The sequence below is a fragment of the Notamacropus eugenii genome, chromosome 6 (genome assembly GCF_028372415.1).
Source record: "Notamacropus eugenii isolate mMacEug1 chromosome 6, mMacEug1.pri_v2, whole genome shotgun sequence".
Classification (NCBI taxonomy): Eukaryota; Metazoa; Chordata; class Mammalia; order Diprotodontia; family Macropodidae; genus Notamacropus; species Notamacropus eugenii.
Window position 1 is genome coordinate 232241195 of NC_092877.1, and position 12909 is coordinate 232254103.

Here is a 12909-nt window from a genome sequence, read left to right on the forward strand (position 1 = left end):
CCAGGAAGTGTGCTGAGTAAGCACTGGGTCACAAAGAATGGCAGAAATGGTACATGCTCTCAAAGGGTTCAGAATCTCATGAGAAGGAGACCACGAGCAAAGAGCTGTGTACCTACAAGACATATGCAGTGTGAAATCTCAAAGGAAAAGATACAGAAAGGACAGGGAAAGGCTTTTTTGTAGAAGGTGAGACTTGAAGGAAACCAGGAGGTAGAGATGAAGAGGGAGAGTTACGGAGCATCATGATCAAGGAAGATCAAGGAGGCCAGTGTCACTGGATTATAAAGTATGCAAGAAGGGGCAAGACTATGAACGATTTTGAACCTTGAACAAAGAATTTTATATTTGATCCTAGAGGCAAAAGGGAACTAGTAGAGTTTATTGGATGGTAGTTAGCAATGGGGGTGACCAGTGCTCATTTAGGAGGGTCATATTGACCATTTAATAGAGGATGAACTGGAGGAGAGAGAGAAGACACTATTCCAGATTTGTTCACACCATGTAAGTGATTGGATAAAATATGTCAATTCTCTGCACTGTAGAACTGAGGACATAGTGAGGTTAAGTGACTTGGGATCCCAGTAGATAACTGAAATGAGCAGAACCAGGAGAACAGTTTGCACAGTAATATTGATATAATAAATATAATCAACCATGAAAGATTTCGTAACTGTGATCAACGCAGTGACCTGCCATAGTTCCAAAGAGCTCATGATGAAAACATGCTGTACACCTTCACATAGAGAACTGATGGGTTCATTGTGCAGTCTTTTTTTTTCTTTCTTTCTTTCTTTTTCCTTCCTTTCTCTTTCTTTTTTTGTTTATGGCTAACATGGGAATTTTTTTTGCATAGCTACACATATTTGTAAAGGGTTTTGTTTTTTCTGCCTTCTTGATAGGTGGGAGAAGGGAGAAGGGAGGGAGAGAATTCAGAATTGAAAATAAAATAAAATTGAGATATTGGGGGAGGGGGAAAGGAAACATGTGCTCTAAGCTTCTTGCCTCTTATGTGTGTCCTGAATCACACCACTTTCTTATAACCTCTCTCTCTAAACATCCAGAACATTTGCTATCTGTATCTAAGTCAATTGAGAAGGTAATAATTTAAGTGGGCATGCTGTGACTCAGATTGCAACTTAATAAATTATGAATCCATGTGTTTACCTATTGGTTTGCCATATTCAGGACTCCTCCCTTCAGTTCTGAGGATGAATTAGATGAGGATGGCATCGTGCAGTCTTTCTTGGCACCGGAATTGCTTCGCAAGCAGTCTGCAAACAGCCTCCACTCTTTTGGAAATGATGCTGCCAGGAGTGACACTGATTGGACTGAAGGGAGTGAAATTGAAGATAACGAAATCCCTTCGAAGCCTGCAGAAGGTTTTCTAGACTTTCTTTTGCTTAAAAATTGCGGAGCCAAATAGTTTATTAAACATTAATGATAAGAATTTTATCAACTTGATTCCAGGCACTATTAACTGAAATTCTTAAACCTGTGTTTTGTAAGGATTTACATTCAAGAAGTGGGAAGTCATTTTTGTAATTTGACATATAGGCAAAACGTTTTATAAAATGAAAAAGAAAAAAGCTGTTTCTAACAGCTATTAACTTCAGTCCACCTCATAGTAAATCCTATAATGAAATGTCTCAATAGAACATTTAATAGTCCATAGCAGGTTGGAATTTTTAAAAATAGGACTAATAGCTATATATCATTGGGCTTGCAAATTTGACAGATGGTCAACAGCTCTGGTAATGATACCCATCAGAGAGTTGTCTAACTCTAGAGCAGCCCTCATTCATACCGCTGACCTTCTGAGTGGTTCAGAAACCCTTTCAGATTATCATCGGTGTACCAGTCAATAATGAAAGGCATTTAGAAGGTTCTATGAAATGTGACTATTCCGAGACATTTAGGAGCGTTAGAGTTCTAAAACTGAAGAGGATCATAGATTTAGGGCCAGGAATAAGACCATCTAGTCCAGTGTCCCATTTTACAGAAGAGGAAACCAAAGATGAGACTGGTAAAATGATTTGTTCAGTATTTCACATGTAGTAAGTGACAGAGTGGAATACAAATCTGGATTTTCTGATTCCAAATCCAGTGCCCTTCTCATATCCAGTGCTGCTCTAAGTCTGAAACAGTCTCCACTCCAGAGTTTAGAGCTCTTCTGTGGGTGTCCTGCCCTTTGATGTCTAAGACCCCAGTGAGCCAAGGGAGAACTGGTTTGTCTGCATGGGGTCCTTCTAGTGTGAAACGTTATTTTCATATGCTTTAGTGGCCTGGCCCAGAAGGTAGTCATAGCAGTGCCAGACTAAAGAATGAATGATTTTTGGAGCAGGTTTATTGGTGTTCATTCCAAGTATTTTAATGAATAGTCTGTGGGGCTATTCGCTAATAGGGGCAGCACCTCAATGGAAAAACAATGAAATGTTATAGTATATAACAAGGGACCCTAAATTGTTAGGCCATTGATGTTCATTCCTTATTCATTCAACAGATATGTATTAAGCTCTTATTATGTGAAAGTAACTGTAGAAGGGACTTGAGGTGTTACAGAGGTGAATAGGACACAGTCCCTACCCTCAAGGAGTTTCCAGTCAAGTAAGGGAAGCTGTACCTATACTATACATGTATGTACATATGTGTATATGTGCAAAAATTTATAAAATAGAAAAGCAAAAAATAATTTTCTAATTTGTTTATGCACGCACATGCAATATTACATGCCATAAGAATGTTAGAAGTGCTACAGGAATGTGCTATAGACATGGTTGAACAGGAAGGAACATTTCTGGCAGAGTAAGGTACAAGGAGATTTCTTAGAATGGTAGGATAGGGTAGGGCATTGATAAGCTACTAGAGGCAAAGAGAACGTGCCACTCAGAGAAAACATGAAGACTGCAAGCTCCATGACAAGAGTCCTTGCTTAAAACTTTGTATTTCCCCTAGCATATTAGTATAGTGCTCTGTACCCAATAGGCACTTAATAAATATGACTTGAATGAATGTTGAATTAGTCAGGGATGGCATAGGAAAAATGCAGGGCATCTTTAGGAATGACTTGTAGTTTACTTAAGTGTAAGGTATGTGTAAGGGAGGAGTGTCCCTAGTACTACACTAGCAATACTGTAGCTTATAGTGTAATAGGAATAATCCATAGTGAAGTAATGTTTGAAACGATGGAAATGGATAAGATCACCAAAGCAAGAAATATAGAAGGGGGAAAAAACTGAAGAGGCCAAGGAAAAACCTTGAAGAATGTTTAAATTTGGAAGTGGAAATAAGAAAAGGAATTAGTAAAGCAGACCCCCAAAAAGTGGTAAGAGAGAAAAAAAGAAAGAAAACAGTGCAACCTTTGGGAAACGTCATGTACAAGAGAAAGGTCACATAGGCTAAAACCACTGGATGTATCCATTAGAAGAATATTGGTAGCCAATAAGATCACAATTTCAGTAGATGGGTAGGGGTGGAAGATTGCAGAGAACAGAGTGAATGGGTAAAGAAAAAGGTGAAAAAGAAAAGGATTGTTTTTGAAAAGTTTGGCAATAAAGGAGAGAATTTATAGGCAGTGGAAGAGATATAAAAGATATAAGAAAAAGAAGGAAACTGATGGAACAAGATGCTAGAGTAGGTTAGAGGAGTGAGAGTAAAAAAATGGAAAGAAAGGCTGCTTCTGTCTCAGGGAGGAGAAGAGAGATGAATAGGTAGAAAAACTTGGAGAGGATCAGTTAGGGAAGTTGAGGGCATTGGGCCTTCATCTTCTCAGTAAAATAGGAGATGAGACCATCTGCTGAGAATGAGGGATTTGGTAGAGTTGAAGAGATAGAATAAGCTTGGATTTACACATTTTAACTTATTATAAATGTTAGATGTTCCTAGAGTCCACATCTTCAAGTTTTCAAAAGCTTAAAAGTGAACTAAGACTTTGGGGATACTTTGTATGATTCAATTTGATATACTTCTAATTTAAATTAATTTATTTAAAAATTGCAGGCCAGATTTCATTTTGAAAACCATTTTTTAATAGAGCTCTTACTTGGAAGGAGTATTCTTAGTAGGAGAGATCATAAATGTTTTGTGTTTGTTACTTTTTATCAAAAATATGCTATGTTGATTTCATTTTAGCAGTATTTATGAAATACAGGCTTTCTCAAAGCATTCTGGCTATAGGATTATTTTTTTAACCAAAGATAGATAAAACTTGTTTAAAGACTCCTGCTGACTAACTTTTATTGGTCATGCAGGCAGCTGCATTAAGTTGCTAACTGAAAAAGTTGAGAAGACGGTGTCAAATCACAGAAACGTGAATAAACCAGTTGGTGGAATTAGCGTTGCTGAGGCATTTGTCAAAAAAGAAGAATTACAAGAAGAATTACAGGTGGAGTCCCTTTTCTTTATTTTACATAAACTTTCCTTTCTTTAGCAGTTTTTATTTTTTTAGACCATAAAAATAGGAGTTGGAAATCTGCCCGTGTTAGGCTATTAGTGTTCCTAGAACATCCATCCTTACTTTCCAGCCATTGTGTAGCATGAGGGGATAAACTGTGGAGAATAAATAGCCTCAAGAGGCCGAGCGAAATGAATCTGATTTGAGGGTGCAGTTCTGAGCTCCTTTAACTACATCAGGAAGAAAGAATCAAACTTTCAAAACCAGGTGTTTCCTTGGGGGCGTCTCTTTTTAGTTTTTTTATTTCTGGAAATAAAATGTGAATATGTTGTACATTTCTGGAGATAAATAATCTGTGTTCTGCATGTTCCAAGAATTGAATAATATTTCGTTATTAGCATTGTTTTATTCACGAATTTTCATTTAATTAAATTTTATTTTCATACTACCTTTCCTGCACTGAAGTACATGACTTATCGTAATAATTGGCATTCATACTGGGTTTGCATGGTGCTTTACATATTCTCTCTCATTTGATCCTCTCAGAAGGTAGGTGCTCTTATTATCCTTATTTTACAAATGAGGAAACTAAAACCAAAATTGGTTGAGATGAGTGAGGAAAACTAAACCTGAGATTTTTCCAAGGTCATACTGCTAGTAAGTGTCTGAGGCAATCAATTAATCATTAAGCATTTATTAAGCACTTACTATGTGCCAGGCACTCAGCTCACTCCTAGGGATACAAAAAGAGATAGTCTATCTATAGTTTAACTATAGATAGACTATCTTTTAAGATAGTCCCTGCCCTTGAGGAACTTAAAGTGGAGTGGGCACAATCTAAACTCAAGTCTTCCCGACTTGGAAGTGACTTGGCTTCTCAGAGGTTTCGCCAGTGGAATGTGGTCTGGCAGATTCCATAAAACTGGAAAGCCTTTGAATATGGACTTGGCAGTGAACTGTGTACCTGTGACCAGAGGACCGCTTTAACTAGATCCAGAGAGGCTCATCACCAGGTAGATGAAAGCAGAAATATCGAATACGTGGGCCATATTGCTGCCCGCGAGGAGAGCAGCCTGAGCTAGATTAGAATGTAATTGGGAAATATTCAGCAAAATAAAAACATGGCAGAACATAAATAATATTAATATGTGGTTTTCTAAGCCAATATGCAGAAGGACCCCTCCATTTCTAGTTGTTTGACACCACTGGAATACAAGGCAATGAATTTTTTGGTGATAGCAACTCAGGTTTTTTACTAAAACACTGGGGGAAGATAGACTGTATCAACAGAGAGGGTACCAGTGCCTAGAGTCAACAAAATCACAGATCCTTCAAGTATTAAAATCTGTAAACTACAAAATTTGAAACTTCTAAATGACTCTTATTGTTCAGCACCCTTTTCTGTATAAAAGTGAAAAACTTGATGTGATAAAATAAATAGTATTTTACTTTATCATTTAGTCATAAAATTAAATTTTTCTTTTAGGTTCAATTTCCCAGGAACATATTTTTTTCCTTTTCATATCGATTATTATAGAGTTCTTTAATGATTATTTGGTTTTAAATGACAATGGTGCTCCAAAGGACCTTAAAAGACTATGTAATCCATCATCTGACTTCTAGGGCACAACTGATTGTCCTCAATTTCACATCCTTCACATCACATGCAATTGATATGTATTTTTGTTTTCATTAATACATTGTTGGCTAACAATAGTCCTCAGCAGTCCCCTTCCCCTACCCCACCCTTAGCCTTAAGAAGACGCCCATTTGAAGGTCCTTCACCGAGATTCATAACCTCAGTATCCTTCTCTGCTACCCCGTCTCACTCATCCCACATACCCAAGTTTTCACATATCCACAGTTGCCAAATCTTGTCATTTCTTTCTCTCATAACATGTCTCTCATAGAGCTTTTTCAGAACTCACACTACTACTGCCAGAATTCAGAACCTCATTGTCTCTACTGCAATAGACCTCTAGTTGGTCTCCCCATCAAGAGTCTCTCCCCATACCAATGTATCTTCCATTTAGCTACTAAAACAGTTTTCCTAAACTGTAGATCCAGCCATGTCACACCCTGCTCAGTAAGCTTCAATGGCTCCCTATTACCTCCAGGCTCAAATAAAGTCCTTTGTTTGATATTTAAAGCTCTTCACAAACTTTCCTTCTTTCCTAATCTTTTTGCTTTGTATTGCCCTTCACACGCTACAGTCTGCCCATTCTGGACTAATTATTGTTCCTTCCTGAGACATTCTGTGTTCCTTTGTATGATCTATATTCCCTTTGTCTGGAGTGCTGTCCCAATTTCCAAATCTTAAAATCCTCAGTTACCTTTAACACTGAGCTCAAGTGCCAGCTCCTCCAGACAGCCTTTTCTGGTCCTTTCTTCCACCCCTACCATTCCACCTCAGTTTACTAGCATCATCCCCTCTAAGGCTGCCTCTCATCTACTCTGTATTTATCTCATATGCTCTGATTTTATACATAATCTCCCCCCTGGGTAACTTCCATAAGGATAGGGAATTTTTTTTCTTTGTATCCCCTGGGCTTAGCACAATGTCTGGTACGTAGTAAGTGCTTCATAGATGCTTATTGATATCTACCCTCTTTTTAACTTACATTCTTCATTTGTCCAGTTGAACAAATCGTTCTATTTTTAAAACGTTTGGTGGGATTTTTGCCTCGTTGAGCAGATGCCATTTTAGTTAGACTCGCCTGCTTAAAAGTTTGTACTATTTAACTTTATTTTGACATGCACATGTTAAAATCAGTTTGCCAGAAGTTACGGATTCAACAAAAAATTCCTGACCCGATGGTAGGTAGAGAATGGGAATGTTCTCCCAAAATGACATAGTTCCTTTAAAATAAAACATTCTTTTCTGTTTATTTTAGTGTGCAGATGTAGATGACGATGACTGGGATACATCACCCTTGGAGGAAGAAAAATCTTTGAAAAACAATGTTGGAAAAAAACCAAGTGGGCCTGCGCTTATAAAAATTGAATCAAATACAATTCATGTTGCAAGTGCCTGGGATGCCTGTGCACCCAAAGTGCCCAAAACAGAAGGTCAGCTACGTCAGCACTGTTGTTGAAATATGATCCATATTCTGACTGTGTCTTTAAAACATAGAGAATTCAGATCAATAAAATAAGAATCTATCAATCAGGTTAAAAATATAGACAAAAATTAGAACTAATAACTTTCTTAATTTCTTCTTTTATTGAATATAGTCAAGATATCAGTTATCCCTTGTCAAATGGATTTAAATTTTGATGCATACTATCCTTTTTAATTTTAATGTTATGCTACTCTTTGTAAAAGAAGTAGGAGTTTAGAAAATACAAGATTCAGATACGAGATACGGTCTACTTCTATACAGCCTTCCTTTATATAGATGCTGGTATTTATTTACCTTTGTGGATTGAGGGAGGAACACTGGATGCCACGTTGTTACATTACCCTCCTATGTAAGCTGACCTGGACCAGAGATCAATGCATTTTGGGTACTTAGTAGGTGTGATCTTTGCCTGACACTAACTCCTTCACTCTTCTATATAAAGTCATTGGAGTCTCCTTGCACTGGACTTACCTTTCATCACTGTACAAACTGTGTTCATCAAACATCTCTTTGTCAAACCAAAAGACCAGTTCTCCATCCACCCTGATTCTTGCAGGGATCTAAGGCTAGTCTTTCAGACTCCAATGACCAAGAACCAACCATCCCTGAGACTATTACCTGACTTTAAATGAGCCTAGGGAAGAGCAGTCTTGATTAGACAGCTGATTTTTCTTTCCCATATGGCCCTGAAGCATCCCTAGCCCTTCACACTTAACTTATAGCCTGGTTTTTGTAGTGTTTTATTTTTATAAGGTTTTAATAAATTTGAGAATATTTTGCATATTTCATTGAAAACTTGAAATGCTTATTATTGACTAAGATGATTTTTTACCATCTTATATTTTCACCTGTAGACTAGCCAGTTTGGCTGCTTTTGAAAATAATCTTTGTTTTCTTCTTAGAACTTTTCCTTTAGCCAAAAAAGTTAAGTGCAAGCATGTTGTTAATCCCTGCAGGATTTCCTGCCCAGTTCCATTGCTCTGATTTACATAGTGTGGAAATTACTCTGAGTTGAAATGTGATAACTTAGAAAACTCTACTCTTAACCCACTAGTTTTTTTTGTTAACCCTGATACTTATTCTTGACAATTCACAGTTACAGAATCCTGGAGTAAAACTTTGAAATACCTGCTTTATCTTCTTGCCATCTTCTTTGATGGAGGGATTATCCATTTGTATAAGATACAGTTCCATTTGAGTATTTGGATCTTTTTAAACCTTTGCAACTGATTATAAAAACCAACACGTTCAAAACAGATATCCTTGGATTCAACATTAATTCAGTCACTGAAATAATTTTTGCTTCATTTTCTCTGAAGAGTCAGAATAGAAAACTGGGGCTTTTTACCGGTATTTATTTAACTGCCTTTTTTATCTTTAATCTTTTTCCCAACAGGACTTCAAGATGCTGATACAAGTACATTAAAAAGCAGCTTAGTAACTGTAACTGACTGGAGCGACTCTTCTGATATATAATGGCCATGCCTTGTCAGATGTGGCTCCCTGGTGCCAATGCTGATATCGGTAATCTGTCCACATGGTTCTAACTCTCATGCCTTATTGTATTTCTCACGGTAACAAGGAAACTTATTCAAAAAACAAAGGTATATTTAGTGGCATTTAAGTATTTATTGAAAAACCAACTCGATAAGCCAACAGTATTTTGAAGCATGAGTGTTAAAAAAAAGACATTTTCTGTTTTTAAAAAAAATTGTCAATTAATGCATAAAACATTTTTTCTTCAGAATGGTACTCGAGTATTAGTGTATTTTTTTTAATAATTTTTAAAAGTCAGTTTTTAAACACATTTTACTCTCACAGGATTTTTTGTTGTTGAAAATAATGACATTTTCATTTTGTAATTTAAATTCTTACATAATTTGTGCCTGACTGTGTGTTAAATTTCACAGTTCTGTTTGTATTAATCTTTTAAACCAAATAACAGAAGTAATGCATACTTAAAATATTAGACTGGTTATTTTAATGTGCAGTTAATTCTGAAATTACCAAGATAGAGCTACATATGTGTATGTGTTTATAGGCCTGAGTTACTTTCAGGTTAAGAATTGTAACCAGAACTGTCAGCATATGCAGCATGTTTGCAATGAGTACGTTCATTTCGACATATATTGAAATGCTGTTTCTGCATTGTAGTGTACCGACTTTGGATGTTTGTGAGTCAAATATAACTTCTTAAATGACTACTTAATTGCCTAATAATATCATTAGAAAAGACGGTCATTCCTAAATTCATATGTATATTCGTGGTTATTTACTTTTTACTTTTTACATTTTTATTTTAATAACAAGCCGATATCATAAAATACCTAACTTCAACAAATTAAGTTGTATTCTTGCCAATAGGGCACTTGTCAGAGGACAAGAAATTCATATCAATTGTTTTTGCATTTTTATACACTCAAAAACCAAGCATTTTTAAAGATACTTTGTGTATTTTGAAATAGAGACATTTCAATTAAATGGCTGTGTTGAGGTTTTGATTTTATTTTCTCTTTAATTGTAAACCTCTCAAGTAAAATCCTACATTGTATCAGTGTGACTGGGCCTGAGTTATTACAGATATATCTAAACTGCTTCTTTACAGATCAATGTTTTCTGATTCAAACTGTTTTGTATGTCAGAAATCAGTAAAGGAGATGCTCATAACAAGCAAATACTGTGAACAGGTGTTAGAATTACAATCAAGAATTATCTTCATGTCTTCCTGGTTCATCCCCATGCCCATTTAAGAAATTTCCTCTGATTTTACATAATAGACATATTATACTGGTATACTTCCCCTTACATGATAGGTGGGTGCCAGAAAATTTTTACAGTATAGAAACTGAATCAAACTTTCATTTGCTAGGCAAGAGAAAAGCAGCTACCAGCATGCCCAATATCTTTAGCTACTGCCATGCTGTATCCCACTTCTGGTCTGTCTCCAACCAACCTGGAGAGATTTAATGTTATCTTACTTCTTCTCCCATCCTTCTCAGCAAGAAAGAGAGAAGGGAATTTTGGTATACCATTTTAAAAGGCTGGTGATCCTTGAGCTAGAGAAACTATTTAAAGAATCCTATAAGGAATTCTTGACAAAGCAAATAATCCACAGAAAGAGCTCTTCATTTGGAATCTGAAGACCTAGATTCACGTATTGCCTCTGCCATATAATATCAAATGATCTCAAATCACTTCACCTTTGTCTCTCATTTCCAAACAAAACACAAAAGTGTTGGACTATGTGACCTCTAAGATCTCTTCCAGCTTTAAATCTGTTATATGATCTCTGTTTCAAAAAAAAGTTTATGAAGAACTTGTAAATCTGAATTTCACATTTCATACTCGTTTAAAATTACTCAAGGACCTACTTTATAGTTTTTTATTTATGTATCTGGAAGCTCTAGATACGTATTTTCTCCTTTTGTGTACTCATTGCTCATGAAATTTACTAGCAAATTACTTTCAGTGAATTTGAAGATTATTAGGTTAGAATTCAAATGTTTTTGGCAGTGATTAGGTATTTTCACTTACTCTTTTGCCATAGAGAATAGTGTAAGTCATCTGTCTATATGGTACATAAAAATATGACTGGCTATTAATGGACAACAATAATAGTTAAGTATGAAGGCCTGTATTAGGCATCAAAGGACATTTTTGGGGAGGACATAATTGTTCATGACCTCAACCTGAGAAATCCTCTTTTTTCACCTCTTAGGAAAAAAATGTTTTATATATTGAAGACTTGATCTATAGCTAAAGTAATTCCTTTTGCTTCAAGGGATTTCCTTGTTTCTGTACTCTTGTGGATTCATCTGACATTTACCTGTCGTGGCAGAACAGTACAATTTCAGATACCTTTCATGAGCTAACTGATAGCTTAGAGCAATAGCCTTAGAATTCAGATTCTTTCCCCCTAAATCATTACTTTAGTTGCTCCTAGTGATGCTTATCTAGTTGATTTTTCTTCATTCACAAAGTTTTGTGAGATTTTGCTGGTCTCAAGAGAGCTAGGAATCCCTGCATGTTAATAAGGTTCACTTTGTACTCTTTTCTGCAGATCACATGAGGAAAAAAAATTGTAGTTGTCTCCCAGACAGATCCTTGGCAGCAATTCTTTGTCATGTGACTTTTAAGCCAATTTTCTTATTAGGAAGAAGTATTTCACTTAATCCCATGCTAGCTCAGTTTCTATAAAGCATCCTTTCAGATGGAGTCTTCTCCATTAATTTTTCTGAGTTTTTATTGATCTATTCAGAAATATAATTTATTTTTCCCTCTCCTTTCTAGAAGTGTAATTATGTTATGGTCGTTATTCTATATCAAATGATTCACAAATAACTCTTGTACAAACTTCTGGATGCTTCTTGGAGCTAAGTCTGGTAGGTGAACTGAATGTCCATTTACTGAACAATCATTTTGTCATATTTAGAAATCTTACCTACCTTCTTCACATCTTGCTCCAGGGATCTCGTAATTTAGCTCTTCAAAGTGGTCAGTCATTTATTTCCAGTTGAATAAGACCCAAGGCAGAGTTCCAGGGTGTCTGTATTTTGGTGAAGACGGGTGCAAACCTAAATTTAACCTCTAGAACCTTCACTGGGACTTAATTAGACCACTATCATCTACCCCTACAGATAGGTGGTGTAGGGGTAGAGCCCTGGACCTGGAGTCAGGAAGACCCAAGTTCAAATCCAGCCTCAGATACGTACTAGCTGTGTGACCCTGGGCAATCCATTTAACCTCTGTAGGCCTTAGTTTCCTTATCTGTGTAATGGGAATAAATAATAATAGTTTCTACCTCTCAGGGTTGTTGTGAGGATAAAATGAGATAAAGGAGAGGAATAAGCATTTATCAGTCACCTACTGTATGCCTGGTACTCTAAGTGCATTACAAATCTTATCTCATTTGATTTTCACAACAACCTTATGAGTTAGATGATAATATCTACTTTGCAAAACTTAAATGCTGCATAAGTGCTGGCTATTGTCATTATGATCATCATTTTTTTATTACAGTTCACCCTGAGCATTATATAACTGTATACCCTACCAGAAAAGCTCCCTGAAACAATGCAAGACTTGTGAGATTTTGGCCAAGATTGTTTCCATTGCAGTATCAGTGTTCCTTCTTTTCAACTGTCCTAACCAGTGTCACTGTTTTGACAGGTGGTAAGAAACAATGAAAATGGCCTATAAGCCACTGGCTTCTATCCCACTTAACCCAAATGGTTTTGGAACAAATTCTGATCCCTCCAATAGGTGATCAACTTCAGTTCAATTCAACAGACTCTTATTATCAAATTCAAATATCGTCAGGACATCACCCTTGCAATGTCATTGGTCCTGTTTGAGAAGGGAGACTGAGGAAAAAATAACAATATTAAGCACTTACTG

At 36.3% G+C, this 12909-nt stretch overlaps 1 protein-coding gene across 3 annotated transcripts in view; it reads left to right on the forward strand.

The window, feature by feature from the left end:
* DZIP1 (DAZ interacting zinc finger protein 1) overlaps positions 1-10063 on the forward strand; it is an 85669-nt gene extending 75606 nt beyond the window's left edge. For all 3 annotated transcript variants that reach the window (XM_072622104.1, XM_072622105.1, XM_072622106.1), the window contains 4 exons: positions 1186-1379; positions 4248-4381; positions 7285-7459; positions 8909-10063. In XM_072622104.1, the coding sequence (XP_072478205.1) occupies positions 1186-1379; positions 4248-4381; positions 7285-7459; positions 8909-8988 (583 nt within the window). In that variant the 3' untranslated portion in view covers positions 8989-10063. The remainder of the gene's footprint in view (positions 1-1185; positions 1380-4247; positions 4382-7284; positions 7460-8908) is intronic.
* Positions 10064-12909: the final 2846 nt, after the last annotated feature.